Below are 19,266 nucleotides of genomic sequence, written 5' to 3'. Positions count from 1 at the left end.
AGTTTTCTTTAAAAATTCAGAACAATAGAAGCAGCTTGAATGGGTGTGGTCAAGCTCCCACAGAACCAGGGTTTTTAGTTTTCGTGTTTCATTAGCAGTTGTTGCTGGGTCTTGTAGCTGGGTTTGGAAGATATATTACATTGCTCCCTGCTACTCTCTTTCTGTCTGAGTTTTCTCTTCTTGTTTTTTCCTCCTAGACTGAAGAATTGCATGTGAGACAATCTATTTACTGAATTTGTTTTTGCCAAGGGTGTGTTTATGGGATGCTACTATATTGGAACAGTTACTGTTTCGTAGTTAAATAATCTATTATACTGTTAATTTTTCCATAGATTTAAGTTATTCAAATTCTTTCTTTTGTTGTATTTTAACTATACTTCATGAATTAAGCGTGTTTTGCTTCAAGACTGGTAGTTTGACCAATCAAATTGCATCGTGAATGCAATGCCTGGCACTTTTTAAAATAAGAAGTAGTTATGGTCTAGGCTATCTTCTTAATATATTTTGAGGTGGTTTGGTCTGGTCCCTAACAGCAAGAGGAGTATAATATGGATCAATGTGAGTTTATTCAGTTTGGCAGGAGGAACAAAGTTGCAAAATATTTTTTAATTGTTGAGGGGTTGCAAAATACTAAAGTCCAAAGGGACCTATGTGTTCTCGTTCATAAGTCACTGAAAGCTAGCATGTATCTGCAGCAGGCAAAGGAAGGCAAAGGGTATGTTCCCCTTTAGCACAAGAGGATTTGAGTCTGGAACAAAGAAGGCTTGCTGCAGTCATATTGAATACTAGTGAGACCCCACAGAGGGAATTGTATGAAATTTTGATCCCCTTGCCTAAAAAAGGATACAGTTGCCATTGAGGAAGTGCAGTCGAAGTTAATCAGATTCATCACCTGGGATAGTGGGACTGTTCTTTGAGGAGGGATTGAGGAGACTGCGCCTTAATTCTTTGGAGTTCAGAAGAATATGATGTGATTACATTGAAACTTTCAAAATTCTTGATGGAATTGACAGAGTAGGTGAAGAAAGGACTTTTTCCTTAGTTTTGTGATCCAGACCCAGGGGACCCACTCTCAAAATAAAAGGCAAGCCATTTAGAACAGAGTTAAGTAATTTCTTCATTCAAGGCGGTGGGAGTTCAGCTGTTAAGTAAGTTCAAGAGAAAGATTATAGATCTTTAGTTCCAAATGGTATAAAGGAGTATGAGGCTATTGTGTGAATGATCACCTGTGATCTAGAAAGGTGGAGTAGGCGAGAGAAGCTGAATGGCTCCTATGTTCTTAACCATCCTCATATATGCTAGGTATTACCAGTAAGAGGTCTTCCCCAAAAAACCCATTTTGTCAGGGTTCCTTAATGCCCTGTCCAGTTAAATGTCACCATGATATTTCTCTTAACCTCGTGTTTTGCATTCAGCACTTTGTTTCCATGTTTGGAGCAAGGCTGTAATGAGATCAGGAGTTGGTTGATAACTGCTATCTGGGTAGTTCAGGATGATCACTTAGCATCAGGATGACCAGTCAGCACTTCTGACTGAAGGTGGTTACGAAGGCTTCGGCTGCATCTTTTGCAATGATGTGCTGGGATCTGCCACCTTTGAAGATGAGGATATTTGTGGAAGTTCCTCCTCCAGTTAATAATTTACTTCATGACTGATGTGATGTGGCTGCAGAGTTTGGATTTGGTCCTTTGATTGTATGATTGATTAGCTCTGCTGATCGCACGCTGCCTGTGCTGTTTGGCACTCAAGTAGCCCTGGATTGTGGCTTCACAAGGTTGACACCTCATTTTTGGGGATACCTGGTGTACTCTTCATTGAACTAGGATTGATGGCAGTGTGGTGATATGCTGGGATTACAGATTGTAGTTGAATATAAATGTGCTGCCACTGGCCCTAGGAAGGAACATTGCAGAAGATTGAGGATGGGAAGCCATTGCAGATGATTCCCTGGATTTACTGCATTAATAAGACCAGAAACAGGTAAGAGTGATCCCATCCAGCTGGAGGGGTGTTGGAGGAAGTTGGTATGGTCAACAGTATTCAAGATGACAGGACAAGGAGGGCTAGTCTACTCCTGTCATTGTCACATAGGATGCTATTTTGTGACTTGCTTCACTACTGTAGGAGGTAGGGTAGTGGAGGCAATAAAAATCAAGACCATTTACAAAAAAGACACTGCAAACCTGGAATCATAGGTACCTGTGGAAGAATAAACATGATGCTCTCTCTCAGCTTTACTTCCCTATCATGATCTTACGACTTCCCACAGATGGAGTCTCTTGTTTCAGCCTACCAACTCCAATTTATTACTGTTTGAAGGCTGAGAACTTGTGGTCAGAGAAATGCAGGAGTAAACTCATGGTCTTAGTGTTCTGCCTCTGGTATCACAGTGCAGACCACTTGGCGCCATTACAATGTCATCACTTCATAATACTCACCAACTGATTGAATGCAATCAAACTGTCTCTCCATTTCCTGCATATTCTGTGATGCTCTCAACTGTTCCTCAGGTAATAGCTATAATTCCCTTACTATAATTTTGATTCCGTTCACCACACTATGTCATTGTGCCTCATATTCCCAACATTTCGTTAGAATCTTCCCTTCCCGACAGTCACACCCTCCCAGCTCCTCTCTCCATTGTATACCCTCTATCACTACCGTCAGTATTTTGCATAAATCTCTTCCTGCCTAAGGGAATATCTAACAGGATCTAACCAAATATTGATTTTTCTTAAAATCACAGTTTTGAGGTGATTATTTTAACTATGTATCTATTAGCCCATGAAACAGTTTGGATTCGTCTCAGTAATGTTCTATTCCAAAATTTTAAGAGGTTTGTTTTTGAAACATTCATGCATTTAGATAAAAAAAAGTTTTGAGCAATTATAGTCCATTAACAGAATTTTATCAAAGCTGTCTTTGTTCAACTGCAGATTGATTTATTGAAAATTCTCTGTAAATATGATTAGGGCAGACAACTGAAAACACCCAGATATCCAGTTTCTTTTGTATTGAAATGTGAAAGTCTAAAACACATCTTTTCAAGCTGTTTTCTTGCATCAGTTGTGAACACCTTAGTAAGTCAGGTGAAGGAGGGATCCTCAGTGTCCTGTCTCAGACAGTCGAGCACTTTTCATTAACAACAAAAACAGAAGTTGCTGGAAAAGCTCAGCAGATCTGGCAGCATCTGTGAAGAAAAAAAACAGTTAACGTTTCGGGTCCGGTGACCTTTCATCAGAACTTATTGAATGTGATATGGCTGTGGAAACGAGTTTTAGTAAATATTTGGTCAAACACCAGGAGTTACAGTGAAATTAATGTCGGTGAACAAGAAGAAAGATTAGAACGGAAATCCTGTCGGAGAGGGGAGCAGAACTTCTTCAAGATGGGCATTCCTAGAAGAGATGTGGCAGTGAGTTAAATACTAAATAAAAACCGAAAGAACTGCGGATGCTGTAAATCAGGAATAGAAACAGAAGTTGCTGGAAAAGCTCAGCAGGTCCGAAACGTTAACTCTGTTTTTTTGCCTTTACAGATGCTGCCAGACCTGCTGAGCCTTTCCAGCAACTTTGTTTTTGTTCCTGATTTACAGCATCCACAGTTCATTCAGTTTTTATTTAAACACTTTTCATTGTAGTTTTTATTTAATTTCATAGTGAAATGAATCATTTTTCTGAAAGGAAAGCCCCAAGGCCTTTAAAGAAATCGAACAGCCACAGCATTTGTTATTTTGTACTTCTTGCATACCTCTCAAGATGAAGTAGTGGTGAAACGCTGTGCAGAGAACAAAGGAATCGAGAGAGGGAGAATAAAGCTAAGGTAATAGGGGAGGCTGGTGGAAGGCAGCAGTCAATGTAGCAAAGGAAGTGAGTTATGAAGGGAGCTCCAAACACCATGGCATATAGGAAAATGAAAGTGGCACTGGGGGGTAATCTGGCAAATACCATGTTGGAGGCCGTGCTGGCTAATTTTCTATCTAGCTCCCTAAGTTTTTGTTTGGAAGTTTTTAAAAATGGTAACCTGGGAGAAAATTTAACAGTCACTTGGACAAATATGGATTAAATAAAACCACAAATTTGTTGAAGATAAATTGTGTTTAACTAAGATCGAATTTCTTTATAACAGCCAAGGTTGATCAGGGTAGTGCAGGTGATGTGATGTATATGGATATCCAGAAAACAGTATAATGTATCAGACAGTCTTGTCTGTAGAGGTAGAAACTTAGAAAAAGGAACATGAATAGACTATATGGTACTTTGAGCTTGCTCCGCCATTCATTATGATCATGACTGATTATCTAACTCAGTACCCTGTTTCTGCTTTCGACCCATGCCCTTTGATGCCATTAGCCATAAGAACTATATGTAACTCCTCCTTGAAGACATTGAGTGATTTGGCCTCAACCGCTTTCAGTGGCAGAGAATGCCACAGGTTCCCCACTGTTACATGAAGGGATACCTCCTGGTCTCAGTTCCAAGGAGCACGTTGGAGAGTCCTGAGGCTTTGTTCAGACAGAAACCCTGAAAGGTCTCAACAAGTAAAATAGCAGCCAGCTTGGTGAAGCTGGGTTGCTTATAGACAGTGCATGCTCTGTCCAGTTGTCCATCAGAATTATAATTCAGGATACTGATTTTCATACTATAAAAGTAAAAAGTACTATAGGGCAGCACGGTGGTTCAGTGGTTAGCACCGCTGCCTCACAGCGCCAGGGACCCAGGTTCAATTTCACCCTCAGGCGACTGTCTGTGTGGAGTTTGCACATTCTCCCCGTGTCTGTGTGGGTTTCCTCCCACAGTCCAAAGATGTGCAGGCTAGATGGATTGGCCATGCTAAATTGCCCATAGTGTTCAGGGATGTGTAGATTAAGTGGGTTATAGGGGGAATGGGTCTGGGTGGGATGCTCTGAGGGTCAGTGTGGACTTGTTGGGCCGAAGGGCCTGTTTCCACACTGTAGGGATACTATGATTCTATGAAAAACTTACCGCCATAAGTGGAACCAATCTGTACCTGCTTGCACAGGGTGACGCAACTCCAAGCATTCCTTCCAAGTGATAGTGATTTTCTTGTACTCCTTTTAGTTCAGTTTACTGTATTTGCTGCTCACAATGTGGATTCTGCAACACTGGGGAGACTAAATGTAGACTGGGTGAGTGCTTTCCGGAACAAACTCCCTTCAAACGGCAAACCATAGACCCCAAGCTTCTGGGGTTGCTTATCACTTCAGTTCTCCTCTTAGCTCCCATGCTGACCGTTCTGTCTGTGGTCTGCTACAGTGAAGCACAACTTGAGGAACAGCGGCTCATCTTTTGACTTGGGCAGTCTATACTTTCTGGTCTCAACGTTGAATTCAATGCCTGTAGATCCGAACCTCTGGCTCCACATTTGCATTTTGTTTATTCCTGTTTGTTTTGCTGGGTTGATCACCAACATAGTTTTTAACCACTTCATGTGGCATTCACATGGTTTTTATTCACACTGCCTTGCAGCATAACCCTCTGTTTCTTCATATATCCATTACCACTCTTTATCTGTTGTGTGACAAGATATTTTATTATCTAACCTTCTCTGGCCTCCATTCTGTCAGAGACCTCTATTTTGTTCTTTTTCCCTTCTACAAATTTTTAAAAAAGGACCTAAATCTGTTTCTCTTCAGTTCTGATGAAATGTTATCGATTTGAAATATTAACTCTGTTTCTATCCACAGATGCTAGCTTTTCAAGCCTTTGTCTAAATTTATTTCAGAGTTCTGGCATCTGCAGCATCTTGCTGTTGTTTTAAAATTGAGCCATTTTGATATAACTCGTATGAGATATCAAATAGGTAAGGTGCAAAACTGATGAACTAAGAAATGGGGAAATACATGAAAGGTCAGTCAGCATTTGTAAAGAAACATGCAGATTAATACTTTTGGTATGCATCTATCATCAGAAGTTGAAGAATAATTGTACCTATTTAAATTACTAAGCCAGTATTTCTTTCCTCTGTAGACAACTGTGATTGAATATGTCAAACCGTCCGATCTGAAAAAGGACATGAACGAAACCTTCAGAGAAAAGTTTCCCCATATTAAATTGACCCTCAGTAAGATAAGAAGGTAAGCAAATAGAGTAGCTGTGAATTTCTATATTCATTGATGGAATGTAGACGCTGCTGGTAAGTCACATGTATTGACTACTTACATTGCCCTTTGAGAAAACCAGTGGTGATCCACCTTCATGACAACACAAAGCCTTGCTAGGCCATTTCAGGGAGACAGGTAAGAGTCAGGTATATTGTATGGGTCACATGTAAGCCAGACTGAGTAACGATGACAGATTTTCTTTTCTGAAGGACATTGAGGAACCATATGAGTTTTTGATGACAAGCTGCTAGTTACATGGCTATCTTTGGTGCTCATTTTTAATTGCAGATTTATTTAATTAACTGAATTGAAATTCCCCAGCTGTAAAGGTGGAATGTTGAACACCTGTTTCTGGATCTTTAAGTCTTCTGAATTAATAGTCCACTAAAACAGCCACTATGGTGCCATTCTGTTAACTTTTGACTGTTGAGGAAATCTATTGTATGGCCCAAATCCAGGCAGAGGGCTTTATGGAATAATAACCACAGATTAGATGCATCTGTTCTGCTGTGATTGCAGTTTGAGGCCCTTTGATTTGCCCTTTGCAGTAATCCCCTCATTGCTTATGTTGAAGCTGTAAGTGACTTTTTTGGTTTCTGTGAATTCCACATTTCTGCTTAGTTCAATGTGACATTGGGGTAAACATCCCCAGTACTGGCAATTCGTGTTTGTGGTACTAGGGGAGCTTTTGTAGCTGACCCACCTCTAGTTTTCCTCTGGGTATTTTGGTTGCTGTGCATTTCATGTAGATAATTCTTGAGAATGGCTGATTTCAGTGTTTGCCTTCACATGGGCAGGGCCGAATGTTGCATTTTCTCAAGAGAACTGGTCTGCAAGGCAGAAGTTTGTAAAACTTTTTCTTAAGCTGGTCTTGTTTCACATGGTTACTGACCTTAACTTCCCCTCAGGTGTTTTCCCAGGGAAGATCTGCTTGGGGGAGTATGTCGTTATCCATGTGGGAGACATGGCCTGTCTATCTGATAATGAATTTTCTGGAATGTGGTTTCTAGCCTCTTGAGGCTTGTACTGTGAAGGACCTCATTCTTGTGAAGTACCTCAGGTGTCTTTGGTGGCTGTGTTCCAGGACTTTGGGACACCAGTTGTAGGGCAAGGATTGTGCAGTGTACAGCAGGATGGTAAGAGCAATGCCCTGGCCAAGTTTGATTTTAGGCCTTCACCTCAATGCCGTTCTGCTTCCAGACGTGATCATGTAGTCAACTGTAGCCAGAACTTGATTTCTGGATGTTTGCACTAATGTCTTCTTCAACAGTGACATACCCAAAGAGCACACTACATCTTTGAGATTGATGCCATTAGTGGTTACATCTGGTGCTGATTGAAGCATTGCCTCCATCTTGGAATCACTTGTTGGGAGACCAAAGGGTTTGATTGTACTCAAAAAATTTCTATACCATAGTCTGGATGTCTTGCCTATTGGCAGCTTCGATGGAGTCATATTGAGAGCGTGACAAAATATTATGCCACCTTACAAAGGGCTTTAAACATTGACGGATTCTCATTTTGTGTACCAGATAGTTCTGAGCAAATGCTTCAGTAACATAAAGGAGGCTGATCTCTCCTTCTCAGTGTTTGAAATTACAGGTCTCTTTATGGGTACATCAGAACAGCTCCAGAGTTGATGGAGAGTAGAATGAATGTTCATTGGACATCCTCTACATCGGCGAGACCAAGCACAGACTCGGTGACCGATTTGTGGAGCAGCTGCACTCCGTATGCTGTAATCAACAACACCTTCCGGTCGCGAACCATTTTAACTCCCTCTCCCACTCCCTGGGTGACATATCCATCCTGGGCCTTCTCCAGTGTCACAATGACACCAACCTGGAGGAACAACACCTCATATTCTGCCTCGGGAGCTTACAGCCTGATGGCCTAAACATAGAATTTACCAGTTTCAAAATCTCCCCACCCCTGGCCTCATCCCATGTCCAAGTCTCCCTCTCATCCCTGCCTCCTTGACCTGACGCAACCTGTCCATCTCCTCTCCCACCTACTTATTTCCCAGCTCCCGTCCCCTCCCCGGTGCTGATGAAGGGTCCTGACTGTGTTCGTGTTCTTCCAGTTCCACACTGTATTGACTTTGACTTCAGCGTTTACAGTTCTTGCCATCTCCTTGTGTTTTATTAACTGGGTTCTTGTCACCATGTGCTGGCGTCCCTGTCTCTGAGCCAGGAGGCTTGGGTTCAAGTCCAACCTGCATCTCTGAGCATGTTGATTCAAAAATATCTATAGCTGTTATATTAAGGGGCTCTTGTGGTGCAGTGGTAGTGTCCCCACCCCTGGGCCAGAAGATCCAGTTGAAGTCCCATCTGCCTCAGACATGTGTCATATCGTATTCTCAAGTGGTTGATTGGATAGAAGCTCCTCTGACAGATCTGTAATAAAATAAGCTGTGAGCTGGGTTCCTGTGGTGTGATGATAGTATGCCCTACCCAAGTGCCAGGAGAGGTCCAAATCCCACCTTCTTGAGCGATATGTCATAACATCTCCGAATCAGGTTTCTTACAAAAACGACTGGATTCTTAGGGACTTTTTGTAGAACAATGGTACTGTCTCTACCTCTGTCACCAGTTCAAATCCCACCTGGTCCAGAGGTTTCTTTTAAATTCATTTGTGGGATGTGGGTATTGTTGGCAGGACCAGCCAGTACTGCCCATCCCTGATTGCCCAGAAGGCAGTTTACAGCAAACCACATTGCTGTGGGAGTGAGCATATAGGTGGTATGGTTCAGTGCAGCGACATGAGAGGTGATTTTGGTAGGAAGAGCATGAACAGGCAATGTGAAATAAGGGGAACAATTCAAAAAGTGATTCCAGAATAAGAACCTGGGTGTATATGTGGACGGATTATTGAAGGTGGTACATAAAGTGGATAGAGCAAATAAAAAAGTATACAGTGTCATCAGCTTTATTAATAGTGACATAGAGTAAAAAAACAAGGAGGCCATGCTGAACTTGTGTTAAGACTCTTGTTAGACCTTAATGGGAGTTTTGTATACAGTGCTGAGAGCCACATAATAGAAATGATGTGAGCATAATGCAGAGAGTGCCAAAGTGATTTACAAGAATGGTTCCTTGAATGAGGGACTTCAATTATGAGGATAAATTGACTAAGTTGGAACTGTTCGTTAGAGAGATGAAGGTTAAGAGGAGATCTGATCGAGTTTTTCAAAATCATGAGCTGGATAGAGTGGATAGGGAGAAAATGTTTACAGTCATAAACGGACCGAGAACAAGAGCACGTAGATTTAAAGTGATTTGCAAAAGAAGCGAATGCTTTATGAGGAAAAGTCTTTTCACGCAGCGAGTGGTTTGGGTCTGGAACGCACTGTCTGGCAAGCTCAGTTAAGGCATTCAAGAAGATGTTGGGTGCCATAACACTTCTGTGATACTGAGAGGTCTCGTTATTTTCGTGGAGTGCTCTGAGGACACGAGCTTGGTAGATTTGTCATTCGTTCACTCAGTCAGCTTCTGTCGTTCCACACTCTGTTACTCAGCTTGGACATAACAGCTGCAGCTTTTGTGATGCATGTGTTGATTTCAGCATCAAATAGTGGATTGCTGGCAATAGTGAAGCTTAGATATGTGAAGCTCTAACTTCCAGGCTCACGTTTTCAATTCTGATACATGACAGTATTGCAAAGTCCTGGACTATGATGCCCGACTTCCTGATGCGAATGATCAGACCAAACTCTTTACAGGAGTAAGAGAGTCTTGCAAATTAATTGCTCATTCACAGGTCTACTTTTCCAGGTCCCACACAATAAACTTGATGGATTGTTGTTGAATCATCACCAGTGTCCTTTGCAGCCTGGATGTGCATTGATTATTGTGTCTGTTAATGTGGATTGACTGAGGCCTGGAATCAAGGTTGATTTAATTGCCCAGCCAGTGATTGCTGGGAGAGGGTTGGAATTCTGTTTTACTTCCCCCTCAATCTTCTGGCATCAATCCACACTGCATGCCATTGCTTGCTCCCCCACCCATTGGTCAATTCTAAGACTCTTGACTATTGCTGACCACAGTGGGGGATAATTAAGTGCAAGTTGCTTTCTCCAACTTGACCACAAGAAAACCCCACTGTCATGGGGAAGACATGGGCTAACATTCCATTGTTTGTTAGAGTTTGAAAATCACAGGTTGGGAGTGCACAATTTCCCAGGGCTTTGCAAACCCTCATCAAACTCATCAGTCACTAGATCCTGATAGGTGCCAATGTGAGCCTTAATTATCAAATAAGTTCCTGATGGAAATGTGACAGGGTGAATGCTTGAAAGGTCATTTCTCCTTGTAAGACTGGAAGCAGGGGATTCAGTTTCAAAATGAGGGATCTCCTATTCAGATGAGAAATAACTTAAGGATCATCAGTCTGTGGAATTCTCTTCTCCAGAGAGCAATGGAGCAAGCTGTGGAGTATTTTGAGGACCGCGTGGAGTAGATTTTTCTTGACTGAGGAGGGAGTCGAAGGGTGCAGGGACTGGAAAGTCGAGTTGAGGTCACAATCCGATCATTCACTAATAGCAGCCAGGCTTGAGGGGCCGAAAGGCTTACTGCAGTTGATTCAGATGTTTGATAGGAGATTTGGGAATCAGATGTATTATCTACAAGGGATTTGCTCCATTAAAGCATACAATGTGAATTTTGTTTCAATGTGATTGTTCTTTGTTTTAAAACAAGAGCATGTGGAAATCAGGCAGCCCAAGTGATGTGAAACCTCTGCATATGGCCCTACACGGTTCATCACTATTTTGCTTTCAGTTGTCAATTCAAGTCTTCATTTTGCTAGGAAAGCTATTCAATCTGAATATCAAAGTGTACATGGCAGTGACAATACATAGCCATGCATAGGTTTGTTTGCATTTTATGCCTCGTTAATGTAATTGAGAAAGCAGTGAGAATCCTGCAGGACCACTTTGAGTGACTAGCCAGCACATCATAGTCTTAGCTTCACTCCCTTGTGTCAAAAGTGCAACATTAGCAGCACCATTCACGTTGGACTGTCAATAGTCACACATTGTTGTGATGACAGTAAGGAAGTTTCTGATGTGCTGCATCTCACCTGAAACAGCTTGAAGAACCAGTCTTAGCAAACAAAAAGCTTATCCTTCACGACAGAATGGTAGCAATTCTTAGAATAATCCAATTCATTCCTTGTGTATATTTGCAGAGAGACTTGTACAGTTAGTTAACAAAAATAATTTTCCCACTGTGCTGCATTTCAAAAGTGTTGCTTCCTACTCATTTGCAAGGTTAATTATGTAAAATTCAATTTGGGTGGCAGATCAACTTGGGAGGCGATGGCCTAGTAGTATTATCGCTGGGCTGTTAATCCAGAGACCCAGATAATGTTCGAATCCTGCAATGGCAGATGGTGGAATTTGAATTCAATAAATATCTGGAATTAACAATCTAATGATGACCATGAATCCATTGTCGATTGTCGGAAAAACCCGTCTGGTTCACTAATGTCCTTTAGGGAAGGAAACTGCCATCCTTACCTGGTCTGGCCTACATGTGACTCCAGACCCACAGCAATGTGGTTGACTCTAAACTGCCCTCTGGACAATTAGGGACAGGCAATAAATGCTGCCTGGTCAGCAATGCCCTCATCCCGTGAACGAATGAAGAAAAAAAAATCAAATGGCCGACAGAGCACTAGGTGGGCACATCTGGCCACCAGGTCTCTGCCTTGTGTATAACAAATTCCACTGGTACATTACAGTCTACACAGACAGATTTCCCTCTTAGCACCTTGTATATCTTACTAGTCTTTCCTTGAGTCATAGGATTCTCTTGTTAAAAACCACCCATCAATTAACTTCATGTAAATATATTGACTGCATTCATAGAAGTGGACAATCAAATCTTTGATGGGGAACCATGTTAGATGATTTGAAATGCAGATGGCACCAACTTGCACAATGTAGAATAAAATCTTACTGACACTGTGTGATTGACTCTTGTTGATTATAATGCTGCTTTCCTGACCAGATGGTCATGAATCCAAAACTCAGGCTTTTCTTTTCTTTGCCAAATGTGTGTTGGATCGGATGCCCTGTTAAAGGCCCAAAATGGATGTCATGTCACAGCACATGCCATCTGATGCATTGGGTACATTTTGCTACATGCCAGTGTTACTTCCAGCCTGTGATGACCTTGGGATTTTGTTTTTAAAAAGCAAATGTAACAGGACTTTCATAGTGTGTGTGTGTGTGTGTGTGTGTATTTTTTTTCCTCATCCTCTCCTACTGACTGGTGGTTGGACTTTCGTATTATCTTTTCAATGGACGTACGTGGAAACACTGGGAATTACATTTCAATCACGTCCTCCTGATTAGGAGCCATCCCCTTGTTGGAAACTTCATTTGCTTGATTTATCGGGAGCATTTGCCAGGATTTCTCCAAAGTGGCAGTGGCTGATCAGAAGAACACCAGGAGAAAGTCTCAGGGACTGAATTATTCATCTAGCTACTTCATCCATAATCTTTGAAATTTAGTTCCGTTTTGTTATTATCTTCCCGTCACTTGGAATCATAGAATCCCTACAGTGTGGAAGCAGACCATTCAGCCCATTGAGTCCACACTGATGTTCGGAAGAGCATCCAATCCATAGCTACTGCCCACCCCTGTATTTGTAAGCCTGCATTTCCCATGGCTAATCCACCAACCCGACACATCCCTACACGCTATGGGCAACTTAGCATGGCCAATCCACCTAACCCTAGAGAAAGGACTCAATTTTTATTGTTGTTCAGCATGGGGGCAATTCATTGCATGTGCTCCCAATCGCTTGAGTAATTAATGTACAAATGTTTCAAAATCAAAATGTTAGAAAAATCTGAATAGTGATGGGACTCAATACTGCATATCAAAACACAGTTTTGAGTGGCCTGACATAGAGAGTTAAGTAACAGAATAAATAATAGCCTTGGCAAATAGATTTAAGGAGAATACAAAGAAATTCTATAAATACACTAAGGGCAAAAGAGTAACTAGGGACAGAATAGGGCCCCTTAAAGATTAACAAGGTCACGTGTGTGTGGAACCTCAAGAGATGGGTGAGATACTGAAGAAATAGTTCACGTCTGTATTTACTGTGGAGAAGGACATGGAAGCTATGGAACCTGGGGTAATAAATAGTAATGTTTTAAAAAGTTTATTTATTAAAGAGGAGGAGGTGCTGGATGTTTTAAAATGCACAGAGGTAGATAAATCCCTGGGATTTGATCAAATGGATCCCAGATCTTTGTGGGAAGCTGGGGAAGAGATTGCTGGGCCGCTTGCTGAGATACTTGTACCAGCGATAGCCACAGGTGAGGTGCTGGAAGACTGGAGGGTGGCTAACATGGTGCCATTATTTAAGAAAGGTGGTAAGGAAAAGCCAGGGAACTGTAGACTGGCAAGCCTGATGTCGGTAGTGGGAAGGTTGTTGGAGGGGAATCTGAGGGACAGCATCTATATGTGTTTGGAAAGTCAAGGACTGATTAGGGATAGTCAACATGGCTTTGTGTGTGGGACATCATTACTCAGTAACTTCATTGAGTTTTTTGAAGAAGAAAGACAAAGAAGTTTGATGAAGACAGAGCGGTAGACAGTGTCTACGTAGACTTTAGCAAGACATTCATCAAAGTTCTGCATGGTAGACTGGTTAGCAAGTTTAGGTCACATGGAATTCAGGGACAGCTAGCCAATTGGATACAAAATTAGCTTGAAGGTAGAAGACAGAGGGTGGTAGTAGAGGGTTGTTTTTCGGACTGGAGGCCTGTGACCAACGGTGTGTCACAGGTATCAGTGCTGGTCCACTGTTTTCATCATTTATATAAATGATTTGGATGTGAATATAGAAGGTTTGGTTAATAAGTTTGCAGATGACCCCTAAGTTCCTGGTGTAGTGGACAATGTAGAATATTATCTCGGAGTACAATGGGACCTTGATCATATGGGCTAATGGGCTGACGAGTGGCAGATGGAGTTTAATTTAGACGAATGTGAGGTGTTGTATTTTGGTAACGCAAACCAGGGCAGGACTTATACACTTAATAGTAGGGCCCTGGAGATTGTTGCTGAACAAAGAGACCTAGGGGTGCATAGTTCCTTGAAAGTGGAGTCACAGGTAGAGAGAATGGAGAAGCCAGCATTTGGCACACTTACCTTTCTTGGTTATTGCATCGAGTATAGGAGTTGGAACATCGTGTTGCAGCTGTACAGGACATTAGTTAGGTCACTTTTGGAATACTTTGTTAAATTCTGGTCTCTCTGCTATGAGAAGGATGTTGTTAAACCTGAAATGGTTCAGAAAAGATTTACCAAGACGTTGGTAGACAAACAGCATCTGGAGGTAAAGAGCTGTCAACGTTTCGGGTATTACCCTTCTTCGGGGCTGGATGTGGGAGTAGGAGGAGCTGCAGATAAAGCGGGGTGGGGACGGGGTGGAGGTGGGATGGTGATGATAGGTGGACACTGGTGGTAGGTACAGCCTGGTTATGGGAGGGATGAATCCGATTGGTGGCTGGAAGGGAGGGTCAGAAGGTGGAATGGAAGGGAGGAGGTGGGGCTGGAAAGGGACCTGGGAGATGGGTAGGATGGTTATTTGAAATTGGAGAACTCAATGTTAAGTCCTCTGGGTTGGAGGGTGCCCAGGCGGAAGAGAAGGCGTTGTTCTTCAAATTTGCATTCTGAGTCGCTGTGACACAGGAGGAGGCCGAGGACAGACATGTCGGAGGGGGAGTGGGGAGGGGGAGTTGAAATGGGCGGTGACCAGGAGGTTAGGTTGGCCGTTATGGGCCAGGCGAGGATGGTCGGCGAAACAGTCACTTAGTCTATGTTTGGTCTCACCGACATAGAGAAGACCACATCAGGAGCACTGGATGCAATAGACTGGGTTGGATGTTGCTGGATTGGAAGGTTTTCAGCTACAAGGAGAGGCTGAATAGGCTGGGGCTTTTTTTCCAGAGCATCGTAAGCTGAGGGGTGACCTTATAAAAGTTAAGAAAGTCATGAGGGGCATGGATAGGGAGAATAGCCATTGTCTTCTTCCTAGTGTAGGGGAGTTAAAAATTAGAGGATACAGTTTAGGGTGAGAGGGAAAAGATTTAAATCAGACTTAAGGGGGAACTTTTTCATACAAAGGGTGGTGCGTGCATGAAACAAGCTGTGAGAGGAGGTGGTGGAGGCTGCTACAATTACAACATTTAAAAGGCATCTGAATGAGTACGTGAATAGGAAGGATTTAGAGAGATATTGGCCAATGCTGGCAAATAGGACTGGATCAGTTTAGGATATCTGGTAAACGTGGACAAGTTGGACTGAAGAGTCTGTTTGCATGCTATACAACTCTACGACTCTATGGCTACAAAACAAAAAGCTGAGAGTAGAAGTTCAAGGTATAATGAACTGGATGGACAAATATTGGAAAGTGGTGTTCCATAAAAATTGGTGTTGGGACCATAGATCTTTATTTTTCTGTATGATTTGGACTTGTGAAACTGTGATACAATTTCAAACTCTGCAGCTGGTATACCTGGACGTCAATCACAATTGGACTGATGTGTGGCACATTGTTATTCACTCACTAATGAGTCTGATTGCTCACCTAGGAAACTCGATGTCACTGGTTGTGGGTGCTGTAGGTCCTTGCATGGCTGGTCCTGGAGTTGCATTTCTAACCACACATTTGGCAGGTGTTTGGCCTTGAGATCATTGGCATTCCTTTCTCTGATTCTCTTTCCACACTTCCTCTTGCCACTGAATGTCTTAAAGAATCATGTCCCTTCACGCAGGAGCTTCTGCTGAGTTGATTTCTTCCGAATGAGAGTTGGTATCTATGTTGCATTTCTTGAGAGAAGCTTTCAGAGAGACTTTGAAAGGCTTCCTTTGCCTTCCTTTTGTTGAGTGCCTTCCTTGAACTGGGCAAAGAAGATTTGCTTTGGTAGTTGGAATTCAGGTACTCTAAGCCTGTGGCCATCCCAACGGTGTTGGTTTTGGATGATCATGGCCTCGATGCTGGTACTGTTTGCTGCTTAAAGGATGCTGATGTTTGTATCCCTATCCTCCCAGCTGATGCAGAGAATCCGTCTCTAACAATTTTGATGGTACGTCTCAAGGTGGCATCTATATGTAGTCCAGGTTTTAAATCCATGTAGAAGAGTTGGACGGATGACTGCCTTGTACCCAAGGATCTTGGTATCAGCATGATGTCATGTAGACTCTCATCCTAAGGTATCCGAAGGCGATGCTCGTAGATTGAATGTAATATTGAATCTCCACATTGACGTCAGCTTTAGATAAGAGGTAGCTTGCCAGGTAGGGGAAATGTTCCACTTTTGGGAGGATTTCTCCACTGATCATAATGGAGGGATGGATGGGATCTGGGATCGGTTTGTAAAGGATTTGAGTCATCTTGAGGTTGAGGCTGAGAGCAATTCTTTGATTTGCTTCTGGAAAGACATTGTTAAGTACAGAAACCTGGTCAGTGCTTTCTGTCAACCTGGGTTTAAAAGACAGGTAAATGGAGGAATTTTGCATAATTATATAAAATCTTTAACTTTTGTGATAACTCCAAGAATAGCAGAGCTTGATTTGCAGCATTTTACCCCAGTTAGTAGTAACCTCCAAGGCAAAAAAAAGAGGCAACACCATTAACAGGTAATAAGCTTAAAAGCAAGATTATCTATTAAAGGTTGAGAAAAATAAAGATTACATAATTCAAAAGCCCTTAAAGTCCTAGGGTTGTTTGATTTTTAGCATGAGACCACAGTTAGCGAATACTTGATCTAACACCTAACAGTGCCAGAACATCTCTATCACTGAGTTCTTTGTGAATAGTTGTGTTTCTTAATTTTCCTTTTCACTGTATACTGTGTTTTGGGATGATGAGAGAAGCAGGCAGGGGGAGAGACAGTGTTCCAGTTCTTGTCACAAATTCACTTGTCTTTCTATGTGTCCTGCCTGCTCAACATTAGCTTTTGAAGTGTTCATTATGAATTCAGGAGTCTGACTCCATTGTTTTTCTGAACTGGCCAACTGTCAGCGCTGCATCTTGCAGTATGGGATATTATCATGCACACATGAAGTTAACAGAATTTGCACATTTCCTGATGGTTGCCTGTTTTCAATGTTTTTAGATAAAATTGTTAATTTCATTGCGTACGGCTTTGTTTATTCCATAAGGGCTTCCTGATGCTTAAGCCGTTTTAGCTGCACGTTCCTTGCTTTTTGAAAGCTAGTTTAATCACAAAACATCTTGGGTATAACAATCAGATGATGGAAGTTAAAATCCAGTAGTTCATGTGGGTTACTGATGGCATTTTTGCTTCTCACAGTCTGAAACGTGAAATGCGGAAGCTGGCTCAGGAGGAATGTGGCCTGGAAGAGCCCACTGTAGCCATGTCCTTTGTCTATTTTGAGAAGCTGGCCCTCAAAGGCAAACTAAATAAACAAAACCGAAAACTCTGTGCTGGTGCCTGTGTTCTGCTTGCTGCCAAAGTAGGCAGTGACCTCCGAAAGCATGAAGTCAAGCATCTGATAGATGTAAGTACATTGGAATAGAAGAATGGCTTTGTCTGATTGTTTCTGTTGTTATGCCACCTATCCATCAATACAATGTTTAAACAATGCTTTGTAGATGCCATAGACCATATGGACTGTATAACTCACCTTTGTGAATTTAAAGCCACAAGGTGTACATATGAGTTTCTTTAGAATTCAAAAGTTGGATAATATTGGGAAATTGCAGTAAAGATAATTTATAAATGCTATTTCACTTCAAATAGAAATGTAACCAAAGCATATAACATTCATGCAGTGGTCCTCACATGGAATCATAGCTCACATTGAGCAAAGAAGGACACCCAGCAGAAGGTAAAAGGGATAAGGAAAAACATAGGTGAGAAGAAGTGTCCGAGGTTATCATACATGGCCGAGGGAGAATAACAGTGCAGGGCTCAAGAATCCAACCAAGGTCAGAAGATTTATATCAAAGGAGTGAGCAATTGCATTCCAAAGAGCAGATGGCTGAACAGCAACAGGTTCAAAGGGCACTATGGTACTGAGCAGCTGCAAGTCTGAGAGCTGTACAGGAAACGATGTCACAGCAAAAGAAGGAGTGCTATAAAAGCAGGGAAGTTCTACTGTAGCTGTCCGAGCCTTCGTGAGACGACTCTGAGAGTACTGTGTACAACTTTTGTTGTCATATTCGAAGAAGCAGATAATTATGTTAGAAGCTTATCTGAGAAGGTTCACTCGATTCATTCTTCAGATGAAGGACTTGTAAAGAAAGGTTGAACATTTAGAATGAGAAGACGTCTTACTGAAGCATATAAGATCTTGTGAATAACGAAAAGTCTGAATACCAAGATGTTTCCTTTTGTGAGGAAGATGAGAATTAGGGGACACAGTTCTAAAATATGAGGCGTCCCTTTTAAAATGTGGATGAGGAGAAATCGTCTTGTCTTATTAGTCCAGGAATTGTTTCCATGTGAACAGCAGAGGCTGGATCTTTGAGTTTATTTAAGGCTGAGTTGGATTAGTGCAGTCTCACCATGGCCATGTACTTCTTATCAAGACCTGGCTACTTTTATACTCCATGGCCATTGGCCTTTCTAATTTCTTGCTGTACCTACATGCTAACCTTTTGGCATTCGTAGGAAAAGACACAACAGTCCCTCAGTGCTGCAGCATCCTCCAATTAAATAATTTTCCACTTTTCTATCCTTGCTGCCAAAGTGGGCAATCATACATTTTTTTCTCTCACTGTACTTGACATATGCTAATTTTTTAGTCTGTTCATTTAATTATCTACAGTCCTTTGGAGAGTCTTTGTAATCTTCTTATGACTTGCTTTTCTGCCATTCCAGCAAATTTGGTTAAATAGCAATTAGTCACTTCAATTAAATCATTAATATTGATTACATTTTGTTGAGGCTACAGCACTGATACCTAGGGCACTCCAGTGGTTACACTTTGCCAACCTGAAATGATCTATTTATTCCAACTCTCTGTTTCTTCCTCATTAGCTAATCCTCTATCCATGCTAATGTTGTCAGCTCCGACACCATGTTTTTTTTTTGTTCACTCGTGGGATGTGGGTGTCGCTGGCTGAGTCAGCATTTATTGCCCGTTCCC

At 41.9% G+C, this 19,266-nt stretch overlaps 1 protein-coding gene across 7 annotated transcripts in view; it reads left to right on the top strand.

Annotated features, from left to right (window-relative positions):
• Positions 1-19,266, top strand: part of LOC109920931 (CDK5 and ABL1 enzyme substrate 1) — a 230,551-nt gene that overhangs the window by 117,702 nt on the left and 93,583 nt on the right. For all 7 annotated transcript variants that reach the window (XM_048595559.1, XM_048595565.1, XM_048595563.1 and 4 more), the window contains exons 8-9: positions 5,991-6,097; positions 17,466-17,673. In XM_048595559.1, coding sequence (XP_048451516.1) covers positions 5,991-6,097; positions 17,466-17,673 — 315 coding nt within the window. The remainder of the gene's footprint in view (positions 1-5,990; positions 6,098-17,465; positions 17,674-19,266) is intronic.

Source organism: Rhincodon typus, chromosome 4, assembly GCF_021869965.1.
Source record: "Rhincodon typus isolate 14 chromosome 4, sRhiTyp1.1, whole genome shotgun sequence".
Classification (NCBI taxonomy): Eukaryota; Metazoa; Chordata; class Chondrichthyes; order Orectolobiformes; family Rhincodontidae; genus Rhincodon; species Rhincodon typus.
The sequence above is the reverse complement of the archived record's forward strand: the minus strand, read 5'-3'. Positions and strand labels throughout refer to the sequence as shown.